At 33.9% G+C, this 20998-nt stretch overlaps 1 protein-coding gene across 1 annotated transcript; it reads right to left on the bottom strand.

Annotated features, from left to right (window-relative positions):
• Positions 1 to 5321: 5321 nt before the first annotated feature.
• LOC106067509 (tRNA-uridine aminocarboxypropyltransferase 2-like) lies at positions 5322 to 15379 on the bottom strand. The gene is made up of 6 exons (XM_013226695.2): positions 15093 to 15379; positions 8518 to 8608; positions 8298 to 8392; positions 7310 to 7493; positions 5728 to 5856; positions 5322 to 5637 (listed from the first exon to the last, which is right to left on the bottom strand). The coding sequence occupies exons 1-6, from the start codon at positions 15185 to 15187 to the stop codon at positions 5467 to 5469; spliced, it is 765 nt and encodes a 254-aa protein (XP_013082149.2). The 5' UTR covers positions 15188 to 15379; the 3' UTR covers positions 5322 to 5466.
• Between the last annotated feature and the right edge of the window lie 5619 nt (positions 15380 to 20998).

Genomic DNA, 20998 nt, shown 5'->3' with positions numbered 1-20998 from the left:
AGACAGACTGACAGAGAGAGAGAATGGCAGAGAGAGATGCAGAGAAACAGAGAGAGAGAGAAAGAGAGAGACTAACACAGGGAGACAGAGAGAGACAGAAAGATAACAACAAATAAAAAGACAGAAGATGATAGACAGAGAAGGAGAAACATACAGTAGGAAACCAGTGGGAACTATTCTCAAAGGCTGCAGTGAGACGACGATGAAGCGATGCTGCACACAGGAAGATACCCAGCAACAAATAGATCACATGACTTTGTTATCCTTTTACCATGTGCGCTGTTATCATATCCTTTGTAACAAATAGATAGTTCCCCTTTCAGACCTAGCCATCTATTGAGCAGATGTTTATGTGGTCCACGGTTTTACAAGGATATCATGTGGCCAACACAACGACCAATCGCCTTTACTTTCCCCAACTATGTCAGGTACCCATTAGAGCTGGGTGGACTCAGAGGCACCAAGGATTCCGGAATTAAAAAATCCCAGTCTTCATCAGGGTTTGAACCCGGGACCTCGGTACGGAAGCCAAGCGCTTTAACGCTCAGCCACCGCGCTTGTTATCATGTACACAGTAACAAATATATCCCACAACCCTGTACACAGTAACAATTGTATCCCATGACCTTGTTATCATGTACACAGTAACAATTGTATCCCATGACCTTGCTATCATGTACACAGTAACAATTGTATCCCATGACCTTGTTATCATGTACACAGTAACAATTGTATCCCATGACCTTATTGCCATCCCGCATTAACAAATGTATTCCATGGCCTTGCCTCTAGCTGAGACAACGACTCCGACAACCTTGAATTTATAGGCATGCTGGGTAAGGGGGCGTCTGGGAAGGTGAAAGAAAGAAGCACGTGAGAATTGGGGACACGAACACATCGCACTGAGAACAGACCGAGTGACACTTATACCAGACTGAATAGATTGAATGGTAATTCGACCTTCTCTTTATCTCAGAGACTCTTGGCAGACTCTGGGCATGTCTTTCATCAAGCCCACACCGTGCTGTGAGTAACGTTCTCTGCTGGTGTAGGCATGTTGTTTTCTATCAGTAAAGAAAGAATTTAGAGACTCTGGCCACTAGATCTACTCTTTTCCTATTGGTAGGTGATTTGAAACTCAGTAAACAACTTCTCTCGTGAAGTGTTTGTCGTGAGCCTATTGTCGGCGAACCATTTGTCTTTGAACTATCTGTCGTGAAACAGGTTGGGATGAATGTAAACAATTCACGCGATGCACAAGTTTTGCAACATTTTTACGCAGACTAAATTGTTGTCTTTCGATGGTCGATTTAAGTCCCCCCCCCCGGGTCAACGCCCATCCTCTGGAGTGTATTTCAATTTGTATTTCGCGGCCTTTGTAATAGTGATGATAGTGAAAGGTGAAAAGGCATTAAGGTTTATTTAGTTATAGGTCATGGCACCTACCAAAGGCGGCACTAATTTCCAGAAGCTCTTATGTGAGGTGGGTGGGTAGACAGACCTCATAGGTGAGTCTTTTTTTTTTCTTTCCTGCATACATTTTATATAAACTCCTTGTGTTGATTGGTTCATGCGTGTCTAGAACTAAATGTCTTCATTTTCTGTCTCATTACATACAAATCGTTTATCTACTTTCATTGTTTCAACTTAACACTGTCTCATTACATACAAATCGTTTATCTACTTTCATTGTTTCAACTTAACACTGTCTCATTACATACGAATCATTTATCTACTTTCATTGTTTCAACTTAACACTGTCTCATTACATACGAATCGTTTATCTACTTTCATTGTTTCAACTTAACACTGTCTCATTACATACGAATCGTTTATCTACTTTCATTGTTTCAACTTAACACTGTCTCATTACATACGAATCGTTTATCTACTTTCATTGTTTCAACTTAACACTGTCTCATTACATACGAATCGTTTATCTACTTTCATTGTTTCAACTTAACACTGTCTCATTACATACGAATCGTTTATCTACTTTCATTGTTTCAACTTAACACTGTCTCATTACATACGAATCGTTTATCTACTTTCATTGTTTCAACTTAACACTGTCTCATTACATACGAATCGTTTATCTACTTTCATTGTTTCAACTTAACACTGTCTCATTACATACGAATCGTTTATCTACTTTCATTGTTTCAACTTAACACTGTCTCATTACATACGAATCGTTTATCTACTTTCATTGTTTCAACTTAACACTGTCTCATTACATACGAATCGTTTATCTACTTTCATTGTTTCAACTTAACACTGTCTCATTACATACGAATCGTTTATCTACTTTCATTGTTTCAACTTAACACTGTCTCATTACATACGAATCGTTTATCTACTTTCATTGTTTCAACTTAACACTGTCTCATTACATACGAATCGTTTATCTACTTTCATTGTTTCAACTTAACACTGTCTCATTACATACGAATCGTTTATCTACTTTCATTGTTTCAACTTAACACTGTCTCATTACATACGAATCGTTTATCTACTTTCATTGTTTCAACTTAACACTGTCTCATTACATACGAATCGTTTATCTACTTTCATTGTTTCAACTTAACACTGTCTCATTACATACGAATCGTTTATCTACTTTCATTGTTTCAACTTAACACTGTCTCATTACATACGAATCGTTTATCTACTTTCATTGTTTCAACTTAACACTGTCTCATTACATACGAATCGTTTATCTACTTTCATTGTTTCAACTTAACACTGTCTCATTACATACGAATCGTTTATCTACTTTCATTGTTTCAACTTAACACTGTCTCATTACATACGAATCGTTTATCTACTTTCATTGTTTCAACTTAACACTGTCTCATTACATACGAATCGTTTATCTACTTTCATTGTTTCAACTTAACACTGTCTCATTACATACGAATCGTTTATCTACTTTCATTGTTTCAACTTAACACTGTCTCATTACATACGAATCGTTTATCTACTTTCATTGTTTCAACTTAACACTGTCTCATTACATACGAATCGTTTATCTACTTTCATTGTTTCAACTTAACACTGTCTCATTACATACGAATCGTTTATCTACTTTCATTGTTTCAACTTAACACTGTCTCATTACATACGAATCGTTTATCTACTTTCATTGTTTCAACTTAACACTGTCTCATTACATACGAATCGTTTATCTACTTTCATTGTTTCAACTTAACACTGTCTCATTACATACGAATCGTTTATCTACTTTCATTGTTTCAACTTAACACTGTCTCATTACATACGAATCGTTTATCTACTTTCATTGTTTCAACTTAACACTGTCTCATTACATACAAATCGTTTATCTACTTTCATTGTTTCAACTTAACACTGTCTCATTACATACGAATCGTTTATCTACTTTCATTGTTTCAACTTAACACTGTCTCATTACATACGAATCGTTTATCTACTTTCATTGTTTCAACTTAACACTGTCTCATTACATACAAATCGTTTATCTACTTTCATTGTTTCAACTTAACACTGTCTCATTACATACGAATCGTTTATCTACTTTCATTGTTTCAACTTAACACTGTCTCATTACATACGAATCGTTTATCTACTTTCATTGTTTCAACTTAACACTGTCTCATTACATACAAATCGTTTATCTACTTTCATTGTTTCAACTTAACACTGTCTCATTACATACGAATCGTTTATCTACTTTCATTGTTTCAACTTAACACTGTCTCATTACATACGAATCGTTTATCTACTTTCATTGTTTCAACTTAACACTGTCTCATTACATACGAATCGTTTATCTACTTTCATTGTTTCAACTTAACACTGTCTCATTACATACGAATCGTTTATCTACTTTCATTGTTTCAACTTAACACTGTCTCATTACATACGAATCGTTTATCTACTTTCATTGTTTCAACTTCACACTGTCTCATTACATACGAATCGTTTATCTACTTTCATTGTTTCAACTTAACACTGTCTCATTTTCCCCTTCGGTTTTCCATCGTTTGTTTCACTACCCCCTCCCCCCCCCCCATCAACATTGATTATCACAACCCTTACCGCCCACCGGCCCGCCCACCTTTAATTGTGACATTTGCATTTTAATTTGATCAGTAATTTCTCGTCTGCTCCATCAGACACCAGAGCTCTCCAAACAAAGAAAATGACATTAGGCAGCAGAGATTCTCACACTGTCACGTGACACGCCATTTGTTACCAGTGAAATCAGCGGAAAATAACTCACTTTTTTTTGTGTGTGTGTTCGTTAAATATGGCTTGCTAATAGATACATCTATATTGTGAAATCAGGGAACCCATTAATAAAGAAATTTGTCTTTGACGAAAGAAAAAAAAAAAAGAAGCTTATTCAATTAATACCTTTTCCCTCAAGGATCTCCAATTGTTTTTTTTTAAAGGATAACAAGAAAAATTACATTTTTTTTAAAGAAACATTTTTGTGTGTCTACATCTAGTTCATTTTTTTTCCTTCTTCTGAGCTTTAATTTGTAATTTAAATTCCTATTGCCAGGTTTCCAGCTATGTTAGTACGTGATTGCAAGAGAAAGCCACAACACTGAGAGAGAGAGAGAGAGAGAGAGAGAGAGAGAGAGAAATGATAACATTTTTCAGAAACATAGATAAAGCCAGAGAGACAAAAAGATACAGAGTAGGCCATAAAGAGAAAATTAAGAAAAGGTTGCTGAGAATTTCCCTCCAACCCATCATGTCAGCAAGTCGCTCTAAAATAACTTCTCTGACAGTCAAGGGGTAAAGCCCTGTTTATTTATAGAGCCCTTGGACTTTAATGGGCTATTTATAGGTCTGCTACCAGATTCTAGTAAGTTTTAGAATAATAGTATCACCAAACAAATTCTGGTGTTATTAACAACACATGATTTGTCTTAATACGTGACAGAAGAGAGAATGATTCTTTTGAGCCTTTGATAAAGCAAATCAGGATCTTTGATTATTTGATATTTGTGATATTTGATGAAAACGTTCTAATACTTCAAATTTTTTTCACAATGTTGGGCATCAAAAGGAAAATTTATTCTAACAAGCTTTCCATAACCGAAAGTATTTTTTTTTTTAAATACCACCCCACATCCATCTCACTGAATTAAGATTGACTAAAGAATTTAGTTACCGGTACACGATTTTATAAATTATTGCATAAAAAGATAGTATTTTCGTCTTAAATTCCATTGTAAATTGAAAACAGAATCAAATAAAATATATTTAAATCAAAATTATGATAATCAAAACATTTTATTATTCAATTAAAAAAAAAAAGCTAATCATTAAAAGTTCAAAGGCAATTTTTATTCCATTAAAAATTTAGATTTAACAAAAACTGTGTCTGTAAGAAGCTTGAATCCACTACAGACTGGAGACATCAAGAGAACAAGTGCATCATCAGGAGTGGACTTGCTAATGAGTTTCTTGCTATTGGTTATACAACACTTGGGCATTTCTTCTTGCCAGACGGTTCAAAACAGATCTAGGGAGTGGCTTGGTCCACAGGCCATGTTCTACCTTGTACTCTTTGCTCTGATGCTCTTCAGCTCCATGTTCCAGTTGGAAGTTGCACAGAGCGACCAGAGGGTGGGTCAAAGTCTGAGACAAACATCACAAACACTTGGTAGAACATACACAATCTAAATGCCAACTACAAACTAGTGTTCAAGCACTATAGCATTATATTACCTGAAAGATCTCTGGTTGTCTCTCTAAAGTGGCTAAAGCAATGGCTGCTGTTTCTAAGGTAGACAATGCAGAGTCGCAGGGTTGGGTTCGTATCACATATTTGCTTTTTTGATCACATTTGATTTGAACCTATAGAATAAACTCAAGTTTCATTTTGTTTTGCTGTAAAAACTATGAACAAGGGTAGAAAAACCATATTCCCTTACATAGCTAATCCAAAATACTGTGAAAATGGGGTTACCAGATTTGTTAAAAATTTTCGTTCTTCGAGATAAATTTAAGAATTTAAGATTGGTCAAACGGTTTTGATTTCTATTTGTGACATTTACTTACATTCTGCATTTATATATTAGATAGTTAAATAATTTGTTATCCCCAAACATCTGCTTATTAAAATGTTTCAATAGATCTAGTTTTTTAACAAAAGATAGATAAATGGATACTGTAAAACTAAATTCTAAAGTTATCAAGAGTTGTTAGTCAAAGTTGTTCAAGATGTTGATTCAAGACAACCTGCAAGGTTGATGCTAGTCCTGAAACTTAATGCTTCACTATCTAACAACTTACAACTCTAAAGGCTCTATTTTAGGCAGTTTGAGAACTCAACACAAAATGTATAAGGACATTCAAGTCTCAAAGAGCTAAAGAAAGTAAAGATGGTTGGCTGTTGTGATGGATGCACCATCCCTTAATGCTCTTGGTTAACAAAATATGTTTTTGTTCACATTGGAAACTTTCCCCCTGTCTCTTTACTTTTGATTTGGCACCTCAGATAAAATAAGGAATAAGTAAACAACTTTAAATTGTGTGTTCTCATAACAAAGACAAAAGATGAAGTTTCATGTGAGAACCTCCTGAAGAAAGCTTGCAGTTGCTGAAATACAATAAAAATGTGTGTTTTGATGTACATCAGAGGAAATATTGCATCATACATCTGAGGAAATATTGCATCATACATCTGAGGAAATATTGCATCATACATCAGAGGAAATATTGCACCATACATCTGAGGAAATATTGCACCATACATCTGAGGAAATATTGCATCATACATCAGAGGAAATATTGCACCATACATCTGAGGAAATATTGCATCATACATCCGAGGAAATATTGCATCATACATCAGAGGAAATATTGCACCATACATCTGAGGAAATATTGCACCATACATCTGAGGAAATATTGCATCATACATCCGAGGAAATATTGCATCATACATCAGAGGAAATATTGCACCATACATCAGAGGAAATATTGCACCATACATCTGAGGAAATATTGCATCATACATCCGAGGAAATATTGCATCATACATCAGAGGAAATATTGCACCATACATCTGAGGAAATATTGCATCATACATCTGAGGAAATATTGCATCATACATCAGAGGAAATATTGCACCATACATCTGAGGAAATATTGCATCATACATCAGAGGAAATATTGCACCATACATCAGAGGAAATATTGCACCATACATCTGAGGAAATATTGCATCATACATCAGAGGAAATATTGCACCATACATCCGAGGAAATATTGCATCATACCTCAGAGGAAATATTGCATCATTTACCTTCTTGAGTGTTTTCAGAATGGAGTTTTGGCAGTAGATTCCTTTAGCTTGGGACCAAGTGCCATCCAAAAGGACCAAATTGTAGGTTTGATCTGTGGCTAATGATGAGATGTCTGTGGCATCCTCTCCTGGATAAAGGAGAACAGTGTTGGGGGAAGTCAGCACAGACACAAGTTCTGGATGCCTGAAACACACCAGCGATGGCCATTAACAACTCCTATCACTTTTACAGCTGTATGGCTTAGCAATGGTTTGTATGGCTCAAATGGCCAATCATATAGGCTTGATAAGGTTTCAACGGTCAAACCAGCGAATTAAACAAGAAGCCTTATAATAGCAGCACAGACATTTAGAACAGGAACTCAATGACATTGATGATGATAAAAGAAAATGAAAAAAAAAATCATCTGTGTTTGGTTTCTAAACAGGAATAGACAAGAGCATAACAGTTTTAAAAAGTTGGGTTTGGGGGTACCACATTTGTAGTCAATGTACTTTTCTGTATCTTTAAATATAAAATGTAGTTCAGTGCTTCTACTATTAATAGAAAAGGTCTATCATAAAAAATATTCATTATTTTAAAATGCTCCATTTTTTAAAAATCTAACATTCATGAGTTATTAAGAGAAAAATAATAGCTCTATAAGTTGTATAAAGGAAGTATTGTCTTTTTAAAACGATGAACACTAAGTGATTTTCATGTTTCTTTTAGACAACCATTTTGTCAAAATGTTAGAACTCTTGATTAAGGCAGACTTAGGTTATACAAGAAATTATTCTAGACATATATTTAGATACTTGGTCTCAGACTATTATGTCAATTCATTTCTTTTTAAATACACTATCATTATTTTTGTACTTGTGGCAATGCTTCTTTTTATTAATGACCACATTAAAGTAATTCAGTCTCACCTTCACCTATCCCTTCATCTGGTGAACTGTTGGGGCACCATAAAGGATCCAATGTTTAAAAAGCTTCAAAGATTACCTTGTTTGTGAAAAACGTTTCCCTATAATAACTTGACATTTTTCTGGTTCCAAACAATTTTGTAAAATAGGAACTGTTCTTAGACACCTAGATTCCTGTTAGACAAAAGGACATGATAAGTCAATAGTCTAATAAACTATTTATTACATAAAAATGCTCTTTAAGAGAGAAAAAGAAATATTAAATAAAAGCAACAAATTGAAAACAGATGTGTACAAACCTCAAAAGGATGTTGTAAAATATAAATATTGGTTTGAACTTGCAGGGGCTGACGAGGTAAATATGGACACCAACACACACTCAATGGTCGCCTGTTAAAATAGAAGTTTTTTTCAATTGATTGAATGATAATAAAGTCACATTTCAAGCTTGCGTATTGAACACTTAACTGTGAGGCGGCGAGACATACACTATCTATTGAACACTTAGTTGTGAGGCAGCAAAGCATAGACCATCTATTGAACACTTAGTTGTAAGGCAGCAAAGCATAGACCATCTATTGAACACTTAGTTGTAAGGCAGCAAAGCATAGACCATCTATTGAACACTTAGTTGTAAGGCAGCAAAGCATAGACCATCTATTGAACACTTAGTTGTGAGGCAGCGAGGCATAAACCATCTATTGAACACTTAGTTGTGAGGCAGCGAGGCATAAACCATCTATTGAACACTTAGATGTGAGGCAGCGAGGCATAAACCATCTTGTGAACACTTAGTTGTGAGACAGCGAGGCATAGACCATCTATTGAACACTTAGTTGTGAGACAGCAAGGCAAAGTCCATCTATCCTGGCTGAAGAACAAAGATGGAACTTCTCAGACACTTGCTGAGAATAAAGTTTCAGAAGAAGTAAGTCTTGTGTAGACCAGGGTTTCACGATATCTGCATTGTTCTCAGCCAATGATTGGTTATGTATAAAAGCAAAAGAGATGAGTTACATGAAATGATGGCAAGATATTTGCTAACATTTTCTAAGATATTTACATTTGTACAAGAATGACATCATGCACCTACATAATGCTTTCAACACATGCTAGGTAAATAAGCAGACTACATAAGGTCATGCAAGGGAAACAAATTTACCTGTACTCAGATGTAAGATGACACAAAGTGAAACATTAAAATTAGTCAAATATTTATACTGCTATTTTTTTAATGAAATCTTATCTGTCAGCATTGTTTCATTGTGAAATTAAAAAAAAAGAAAAAGCTTACTCCGTTGGTCTGGGGAAAAAAAAAGGAGCATGGAGCTAGCTATCAGGGTTGATTGGTCATTGTTCAGTAATTTTGACCTCTTTTAATTACCAGTTGACAGATATCTTTGTTGTTATTTTTCAGATTATTTTAAATTACTTGCAATCCCACCCATCTGACAAAATCATATTCTTCAGCCTCATACTGAAAATGAGCATAGAGTGAACCAAGTGAACCAATTGATTTACTTAGCACTTTTCTTTTCTTTATTATTTTAGGATTTTACTTTTACTGACTGTAAGATTTATTTTTGTAATATAACAGTAATATAACAGTGCTAGGACAAATTAGTACAAATGCTCCCTCTTCCATAGCGCTATAAGAGCGTGGAATGGGTTCGCCTGAGCTAGCCAAGAAAACCAGTGACTTGGCAGAATTTAGGTCATTGGTTAATATGCATGGCGTAATCATCTTCTTTTTTGAAGTAACGTCTGTTTTATATAAGATAATAAATATTTTTTAAAGAAGTGCTAAGTAAACATTTACCACCAGTTTCAGAAGGTTACTCTACGTGTAGATATTTAAGTAAAACAGAAAAACAAGTCAGTCCATCCCAAAGAGACATTGGCTATGATTACATATTTTATTTGAAGCTAATCACTGAAATGGACTAAAATACAGAACAAAAAATCAAAAACTATTTTCTATAAACTGGAATCAATATTTCCCCTTCTCTTCTGTTTACACAATAACAAAGTAAACAAAGTATGTTGTAAATGGACAAATTTTACAAAAAGAAATAGCTGAAAGAAAAAGTGTTTTTTTTTTTTAGGATTCAATGAATTTAGATTTTAAAAAATGTTCTGGAAAATAGGACTTGTAAAACAAATTTTGTATACCCAAACGTAACTTTGTCAGTACCAGTACTTTAATTAAGGTGCTTGACTTGTATGAATATGGCCACAAAAGAAAAAACACATTTTATTTTAACTATTTCTATCTATATTCTTTTCAAATATCCCCGCTAAAATCTGATTCAGAAACCCTAAAACTAAGACAGCATATTTCTACAAAGTAGACAAAATTTATTTCAACCATCAATAACTGTCCTGCTACAGTTACATTAAATGATAGTATCACTACCAAATTTAAACTACACATCATAATTTAATATGTATGTTCAACTAGCTATCTTCACTACCCTTCTAAATTTGTATGACAGACCTGTCTATTGAGACCAATTAGTAAACCTATCACTTCAGCTAAATGTGCAAACAAGAAGATAACGGAACTGATAATTGAAGCAAACAAGAAGACACAGTTTGTCAACATAGTCATGACCAGTTGATAGCATGCCTCAATGCTATTTGTGCATCTATTGGATGTGTGTTGCAAAACTGATCAATTTAAAATTGATGACTTCAATCCAACTTTGTAACAACCAAAAAAAAAAAAAAAAACACTTTTTTTTTAAAGTCATTTGATTATTGTTGTAGATATGAAACCTTACTTACTAATAAACCTTATCAACTCATATTACCCACAAAAAAAGTCTCTATTAAAAAAGAAAACAACAGCTAAATTTAATTACAGGTTAACTTTGCTGGAAAAATTGTTGAATAGAAAAATGCTTGTTTATAATGAAACATTATATATAGCACTTAACTATGTAAATTTAACAATAAGAATTAATACGTTACATTAGAAAGGGGGTTTAGGTGGTAAAAACATTGTCATCCTAAAGACTGGGATTTTGAGCTTTTAGAATGCCCATAAGTCACATCCATCCAGTGATATAAAAGTGTACTATGTTGAACTCAAGTAAATTAAAAACAAACTCATGGATAGAACTTGAATAAAAAAAAAACATTATTGGAAAAGATAAAAAAAAATATTTTAAACATTTTTGTTCTGGTATATTTAAAATGTTAAATTTCCCATTCATGTGATGATTTTCTTAAAGCCTCTTAAGTTCACAGTATATTAGTAAACAGCATGATATTAATAAGCTTATCTTCGTTATTATTTAACTTGTTTACAATGTAATTTAAACTTTTTTAGGTTATTATTAAACTTGTTTATGTAAGATTGAAACATCAATGGTTTCAAGACAGTGGTTCACAGACACCTGGTTCAACAACAATTCATTCCTGACAAATGGTTCATCTTGTAATGGATTCACCCAACAATGGTTCAATTACAAGAATGATACCCTGTCCCATTAAGTTGTATTACTTCCATAGGTGCCATTCTGGTAAGCATTCTATAGGTGTTAACTCAAGTATGCAGACGAATGGGTAGATACAATAAATACAGAGTAAACATAGATGGTGACCCTAAATAGGACTGATCCAATCACATAGACTTAGGAGTGGGGAGAGCAAGGCTTCATCTTGAAAGGGAAAGTAAAAATGGTGCACAATTGAAGGTCCTTTACAGTTATTCAGCTGGCTGGTCACAAGTTTACTATAAGATTTAAAAAATGATTTCGGGGGTGGGGTTGTTATGCATTAGAAAGACTTTATTACTGGAGACAAAGTAATAGAAAAAAAAAGAAAGAATAGAAAAAACAATTTAAATGTATAACACTAGTCCCAGCTGGTACTTTCAATACAAACAAATGAAGTGTAAATGTTATTCATAGTGTAAACCAATTGTCAGTGAGCTAATAACATGTGAGACATTTTTTGGTGCGCTACATGTTGGTGAACACCTGGTTCTAGTGAACCAATTGTCGTGATCACATATTTAACATTGAGAGTTTGTATAAACAGTATTGGCCAACTAAAATTTTCACTCTATGTTTCTTTAAAATACTGATACCATACAATAAAGTACAAAAGGCATACTAGTAGGTTATTACTGAGTTGTGTTGGATTTGTGTCAAAAGTCTTGCAGCAATTTATTGTGACAGATGTTTTCATGATAATGGATGTGTTATGTTTTCATAATAAATTAATTCTTTCATTGTCAAGATTTGAGTGGATTTACTTCTAAACCTGCAAATTGACCTAAATAAAATAATGAAACATTTATTCAAACTAAAAGAATCAGACATAGATCCAAGCTTGATATAAGTCACAGAGACACCACTGGCAAAGAACATTGGAAAACTTTCTTTTTTCAGTCACAAAATTTAAAGGGAAACTCAAATGGGATTTGATAGAAAATGAATATATATCATTTTTGCTATTTTATTTTCAATAATAACTTAGTTACTGATGGTTTTTTTTTACGTAATTTTTCTGTGCATCCAAAACGGTAAGATTTTCACCGGGTTTCTATGTGATGTCACACAAACCTATTAATTTAATCTACTGACTTACTGTATAAAGGAAAACCATTCAACAAAGTTTACAATCTCATAAAAGAGATAGATCTAGGTATAGGTGCGCAGTTAGATCTAGATCTTGTAAGCAAAGAAAAAAAATATGTGTTAAGAGTAGATCTACATGCTGGACTAACCACGGCAGTGTGTACTTTCTCGCCTGACCACTCAACAAACACTATCATTTGGTTGTCTTGTCATGACTGACTATAGACAAATAGCCTAGGCTAGCCTTATACACAACAGTTTGTTAGAATCAGTCAGAAATGATCTATTTACTTTTTGAGACAGGGAGGGGTGTAGATGAAAATGTTCCTCATGTTTTTAGATCTCTCTCTATATATATAACTACACCTTAGCTATAGACTAGGCCATCACTTAGCCTAACAATCACAGTAAGAATGAAGTGATACAATTGGTTATATCTAGATTCACTTTCAGTATTGTTGAGGGAAGTGGCGTATGCCTAATCTAAAATAAAAATCTCAAAGAAACCCATTTTTAAGTGACAATAATTTACTGTCTAATTTATTAAATATAGATGTTTCTAAGCATTTAAATAAAAAATGGTAAAATGTTTACTATTACAATTTTTTTAACGCAGAATATAAATATGTCAATAACTCAAATTTGAAAAACCATTAGAGTTTCCCTTTAAAGCTGATAAAAAAAAGGCTTTAAAAAAATTTATAAAGTTTGTGCTACTGCCTTGGATATTGCACTGAAAATGTTGACTGATGGTGACAGGCTTTCTCAAATGCTACCAATAGATCTAAAAAAAATTAGAAGAATATGATTTTGGGGGAGGGGTGGGATTGTAAGTAAAAAAAACACAAAACAACAAAGATTTCTGTCAACTGGTACCGGTAACTAAAAGAAGTTGAAATGACTGAACAATGACCAATCAACCATGATAGCTAGCTCCATGCTGCCTTTATAATACTGGGTATCGACTTTTCTGGTTTGTTTCCATCACTGACAGTAACTTCTACCAGTATCCCGTAACTCCACCTCAACCCTATATCTAGTTAATGCAAATCAAAGTTATCTAGAGGGATCTGCTTTATTCTCATACACACATGCAAAGTGACCTAATAAGTATAATACAGACGGTTGATGCCCTACTAGTCAGTCATTATTGTGTGATGTCAAGAGTGACATACAAACACACATGTGACATCTAGTTATTGAACTCCTCATTCAAATTGTTGTAGTTAGGTAGTTTGACAAAAATTTCAAAGTGATAATACACTAATAATACACAAGAATAAAACCTTAATTTTTCAAAAGAACTTTTTGAACTACACTATATTTATCCTCGTACGACAAGTAGAAGTGGAAATATTAATTGGTATTTTAATTTCAAAGTGGAGGCAGCATTCTTTACAATGTTGTTTTTTTTTCCAACGCATTTTTGGGATATTTTGGATCTAAAATGAAGCTAACAGGATGATTGGAAACAAATTTCAGTGAATCAAGGGAATCATTGCAACTTCAATGCATTTTTTTTGTTCAAGCATCCTTTGCAAAGATCCAGAAAACTTTTCAAACATGAATTTTTGCATTATAAAAATATATATATAATGCACTTCTGTTTTACAAATCAAAATCTTGGCTATTCATTTAATTATATAGTCACTCATGAAACCAAAATACTTAGACAAGTGATCTTACATCCATTAAAAACAAACTAACACTGTAATAATAATGACTAAATTTTATGGAGTGTGTGTTTCTATGGCGATAATAAGTTTGAATTGGTTGGTGCCTAAGTAGTGTGAATGATGCAAGTGAAGTGGCGCTGTCATAAAATGTACACTAGACAACTACACACTACAGGATGTCAGAGTGTAAAGATGTGATTTTATTGCGAGTTAGCTTTGTTAATTATAATGATAATGTAGATCTAGACTGTTAATCTAGAGTAGAGTAGAAGTAGATCTAGGTTTAGAATTTAGATTGGATCGATTCCGATCGAATCTAGAAATCTAGATAGAAAATATAATACTAAAGATCTAATAATTTAATTATATAATCGATGCCTAGTTAGTAGTTAACCTACTAGACTAGAGTGTCCTAGAGTGACGAGTCGTAGACCTAGAAGTAGAATAGACTCTCACACTAGATCTAAAATTCTAGATGATGTAGATCTCTACTTTATCTAGAATCTAGATTATTCTAGATCTAGATCTGGACTAGACCATCACTCTTCATAGATCTATCTACTAAAAAAAACCTAGATCTAGAAATCTAATTACCGGTACTAAACTTACTTGCATCTGTCACAGGTTGCTCGTTTTGATTTTGAGGATAAACTATCGTCATCAAAAACGTCCAAATTTAAAAAGTCATCTGTCAGATCGTACATTGTTTGGTTTTGTATTTTCGATATTAAAAAGGTTTAAATTATCTAGATATCTAGAAATTATCATGCTATTTCTATGTATAGACTCTAGTCATAGATCTAATCTAGATCTAATAATTTAAACATGTAAAAAAAATTTAGAGCATCATAAGGCATAAAATGATAAGGCATCACCATGTCATGGTGATGTTTTGATTTGTATTCAAGAGAGATCACTCTGACAAACTGGCACTTTGAGAAACTAAACGCACTGAACTATATAATTTGAAAGTTTTCTGTAGCCTGTGATTACTGAATCCAGTGCGATTATAATTAGATCTCTACCTGCTAGAAAATAAGAGTAAAAGCTGCATAATGTTTAAAATAATTTTATGTATTCTGATTCTAGATTTTATATTCTATATTTGGATTTTCAACACACTAAGTAAGATATGGATACGTTGATAAGTAAACAAAAGTTATGGTATGAAAGAAACATTTTGTTTGAGAATCTTTTTAATCATAAGATACTAATTAATTGAAAGTTACAACAAAATAGATATAGGCTAAATAGACTGTTCTAATTGTATTCAAACTACGATATTAAAAAATTATAGAAAATTATTTTTAAAAAGGGGGAGGGGTTCATTTTTAAAATGTGGTAAAAGTAAGTCAGAGCTATTGATCTGCACTATTTTTTGTATCAGATTGGATTACGCGTACATAGACCTTTATCCAATCTGGGGGCAAAATATATTCTAAGAAATAGTTCAAATTGAAATTAAAATCCATTTTTTTTTTTTACAAAATCATTTCCTACTTTAGAAAGATGATAATGGTCTATCATTTCTCATTCCATTTCTTTCCTGTAATGCTTCATTATTGCAAGGAGTACTCCCGCTGAAAAATATTTGTTTCTTTGACGTCATTCGCAGTGATTTCATTGACGTAAAGACGTAAACCAAAATTTGATTTTAAAATGATGAAAAAATTATGTAAAATATAACGGTCAAACCAGAGTTTTAGTGTGTCTCCGATTAGCTACTTTTTTTTTTCCGAAAGATATACATAAACTGTAAACTTTATAGGAAAATCGGTAAAGCCGCTTGCGAATTCCAAGAACTTTTCCCTTCCACACACGAAGAGGGTGCAAACCAATAGTAGGCATTTAATACATTTTCGTAGGCATGTCTAACTTACCACCTTCTCGCCCCGTCCCCCCAACATTTGTTTTCGTTACACAATTAATGTGTGTGTATGATATCAAGACTATTTTGTTTGTCACACAAGTATTTTTTGAGAGTGTAGTATTGTTACACACGTACTTAGTAAGTTCAATTCATGTTTAGTACTCGTCATTAGGCATTTCTTACCCCATGTCTCTGTGTAAGTCAGTCTGCTGTTCTCACAGTGTTACCTAATTATACAAAGTGATATATAGTTCAGTGTCTGCCCAATGTTTTGTTGTTGTTGTTGTTTTTTTTTTGCCAATGATTTTACCAGCAGCATTTAGAATTCTATGAAGTTTATTTCTATTTTTCATGAGATACCATCTGTGTGGAAGTCGTCCAAGATTGTACCTGTGCCAAAAGGTTTCCAAACCAAAGGAAATGAATGACTTTAGACAAGTTTCACTTACTTCCATTGTGTCTAAATGTTTAGAAAAAGTGGTTAAAATGTTTCTTCTGAATTATCTTTGTAGTAAGTTGGACCCTTTACAATTTGCTAACTTAAAAGGGTAAAAGTGTAATGTAGACGATGCCATCTTAAATGTTTTAAATTTCTATCTACAAACATCTGGACTTACCTAGCACTTATGTAAGATTGTTCTTTATTGATTTCTCATCAGCTTTTAATACCATACAACTTCATTTACTTACTGAAAAAATGAAAGAGTTGAAGATTGGTCCATATATAATATTATGGGCTAATGAATTTTTGACCCAGAGACCTCAGAGGGTTAGGGTAAACAATGTAATATCAAATGCACGCATAGTTAACACAGAGGCGCCCCAAGGGGCTCTGACATCGCCATTGTGGTTCATTTTGTACACCAATGATTTTCAATCCGATAGACCATAGACCATCCATAGTCGCTTCGCGACTGAAGGAGGCCATAGTAGACCTTTTTCTCCTTCACAAAACTCGCTGATGATGCGGCTCTTCTTGCCCTGCTCTCTGAGAGCTCAGACGTAAATGAGTATTTTAGAGAAATAGAACATATTGAAAAATACTGTAAAGATATTTTTTTTTATAATGAATTATAACAAAAAATGATAATCGATTTTCGTAGGGAAAAGAAGGAAAATGATATTGTTTCTGTCGCTTGAGAGACCATTGAAATAGTGCAAACTTTTAAACATCTTAGTACTATCTTAGACAACAAATTCAATTTTACTGCAAGCACTGATTATATCAACAAAAAAGGGCAGCAAAGATTACGATTACTTAGACAAATGTCTTCGTTTATGTCTAAAGGATGCGATGATAGATTTTGAGATTTAGAGTTTGGGCATGAAGACCAAATACTCAGATTTGAATAATAGAAAGATTTGTTGAGCTGCAAGTACTGTAGTGACACAGACACTGGGTTTGATATAATATGAAACATATAAAGGCCTATATACGTGTGTACTTCAACATTCTATATCTAATATACTTAATTAAATGTAAGGTGTATGTAAATATGTATGTCTGGGTGTATGCCCGGAATAAAAATCCAAACCACTTGAACGATCTAGATACAACTTGGCATAGGTGCTCCTTAGATCATGGCGGAGACCGTGTCCCTCCCACAACCTAAAAATACATTTAAAAAAAAATCTCAATTAAATAACGAAACTTTTAAACAAATCAGATATAGCCTACCTGTTTCACAGAAGTTTTATATTTGTATGAATATGTCGGCTAAATGGCTAATCCCATTTTCACACTCCACATTTAAATAAAATAAACAAGAAAACATAAAAAATACTTTTAAAAAAAAAAAAAGCTTATACGAAGTGTAATTGTATCAATTGGTTTGGATTGGTCATGTAATTAGAACAATAAATTTTGTGCGATTAATATTTTTTTTTACCAATTGTTTTTGTTTATCCCTATTTCATGCATTTAGATTTCTCAATACGCTATGATCCTATCACTTATCTGGACCAGTTGGGAAAATGGGGGGGGGGGGAGAAAGAATAAGGATATCTGGGTGCATCTTACTGTAATAGGTTTTTAATAGGTTTTTTGATCCGAGATTGGACATGAGAGAAATAACGTGTACATACTTTTTACCAGACAGACAGACCGACAGAGTGAGTTGATATAAGCTTTGTAAAAATGTGAAAGGAACGTTCTCTATGTTTGACATAAATCTAAATCCAATCCAGTAGATCAGTAATGCCCAAACTAAGGCCCGCAGGCCGCGGGTAATATCCGACCAGTAATGTAATATGTATACTCTTGACTTAGTCATACGTAGCCATGTACATTTTGTATTTGCACGATCGCCTCATTTGAAGTTTATACCTACGTCTTAATAACTGACATCCAATTCAAGTCTGTTTAAGCAATGCAAATATTAGGCTGCCTTTTTTTTCCCTTACAGGCAAGTTTCTAGTTCAGTCCTCTTCTAAAGACTTAATCCATAATGATTATTTAATGAGTCACTCAGAGTTCCGCCTTCCAATCGGTGTGTACTTGCAAAGCTCAAAGCGAGGTTGTGTGATCTTTGACCCCTGTAGTGCGATCCTCCTTCCCTCATTTCTATCCCTCGCAATGTTATCGGAAACATTCCCTACCCCCAAAGTCAACGATTTGGTTCATTTCTCTAGCCAGAATAAATGCGCGCGCTCCTGTGTGTGTGTGTGTGTGTGTGTGTGTGTGTGTGTGTGTGTGTGTGTGTGTGTGTGTGTGTGTGTGTGTGTGTGTGTGTGTGTGTGTGTGTGTGTGTGTGTGTGTGTGTGTGTGTGTGTGTGTGTGTGTGTGTGTGTTGCATTTACATCTATAGATTTCTTACGACTAGGGCGTGCATTTTGGAGCATAGAGTATATAGGCAAGTGCAAACTCATCATTACGTTTAACCATAGAGCTAGGGTTTAACATTTCACAAAATAGTTGGTATGGACGTACTAAGCAGATGAAGCAGACCACTGTTGAGAAACAGAACAAAAAAAGTCAAACGGGGCTAAAGTTGAGAATAATAAATGACAACTTGAGAACTGCAAACACGCCACTGACCTATATTGAGGAATTGACCCTATATACACGTACTAAAAAATAATTTTCTCATATTATTAGCAACATCTCGGGAACAGGGAGCATGAAAATGGTCACTAGAAAACTGGCCACCCAAAAATGAGCATTGTAGAAATTTTAGACTTTTAACACCGTGGACAGATGTGCACGGTAAATAAATGTAACTTTGTAATAGCAACGTCGATCTTGAATGTAATGTTGATTTTAAGCACCTTACGGCCTTTAGTATCCAGTATCCATCTACAATATCAAAGGCGCTATTTAAAAAGTTTTTTTTCAGGTTCTAAAGTACTAATTATTCCAACGGCATATTTTTTTCAGTACCTCATTTTCCCGGTGGTCAGTTTTTCGATGACCTTTCAATTTTTTGTTAAAGCTATATTCGCAGCGTTCTCCTTGCCTCGTTATAAGAAAGAAGTAAGATCAAGCGAAGTTGTTCTACCCAATCATAAATGGTGACACTTATCACTAAGAGTAAATTCGAGCAGAGAATGCCATTTAGATATTTCTCCAGTGGAGATTTTCTCGACAAACTAAACAATGTCAAGGACGATAAATTAAATTTAATGTTGCCAACTAGATTTAAGAGCTACAAACGGAAGAGCTTAGAAAATGTGATTCTGACAAGCCAAAAAATGCACAAAATTCTCATAGACCTTAAAAAAAATGACCTAGCTTAACAACACTTCCTTTATTCTGTACACCGGATGCACCAAAAATAAAAAGCAAGTTATTTATAGTTTTTCACCATCAATGAAAATCTCTAATAAAGGTCGGTAGTTCTAGAAAGACGCTCTAGACGCAATGGCGTTTGTTTGGGGCGGAGGGCGAGAGGGGTGTTGTTAAAATCTAAAAATACCTTTCCACGTCTACACACCAATTGTTCCGGCCCATTATGTATCACACATTTCACTGTAGCAAACATTCTATTGACTTCTCGAGTGGCCACTAAGCCGAATATTCAACTTGTTGACGAAATGAGACGCCCATAAAAATGTGTGTGTACCATTTCTACCTTTAAGTAGGTACGCTTGGTACTGTACCAGGGTTGGTCACGAATTTTGGGGTGAATGAAAAAAATGAGATTATTGCCAGACGTAGAAAATAAAAATGTCATAAAATATACCAGCGTTTATCAGGTGTTAGGCTAAATGACGTATTGTGTTATAATAACCTTTAACAAATTACCTCATAGTTGTGCATTTAGATTCATTTCATTACAGAGCCTCGTGTGGTATCGCGCGAGACTCTCACACAAATACATACTGAAGCCAGTAGACTTTGCATGGGAGACCAAACCTTGAGCTTTGTCTACTATCACTAGTGGATTTGTTTTTGTTTTTTTTACAAAGTTCATATCAACGCTTTCTGTCTGTCTGTATGTCTGTCTGTCTGGTTATTTCTCCGACATCCATACTCGGATCAAGCTGCAATTTTGCGTAATTATTTGTTTTACGTGACAACACAAGAACCAATATAAAAAAAAACAATGAGTAAATCAACTATTGGTAATTAATTATTTTTTTTTGGTACCGGTAACGCGAACAAGAGAAACACTTAACTGAAATGGTGGTATAAGCCGAATTAGTG

This window comes from Biomphalaria glabrata, chromosome 1, assembly GCF_947242115.1.
Source record: "Biomphalaria glabrata chromosome 1, xgBioGlab47.1, whole genome shotgun sequence".
NCBI lineage: Eukaryota > Metazoa > Mollusca > Gastropoda > Planorbidae > Biomphalaria > Biomphalaria glabrata.
This window is presented reverse-complemented; position numbering and strand designations above follow the sequence as displayed.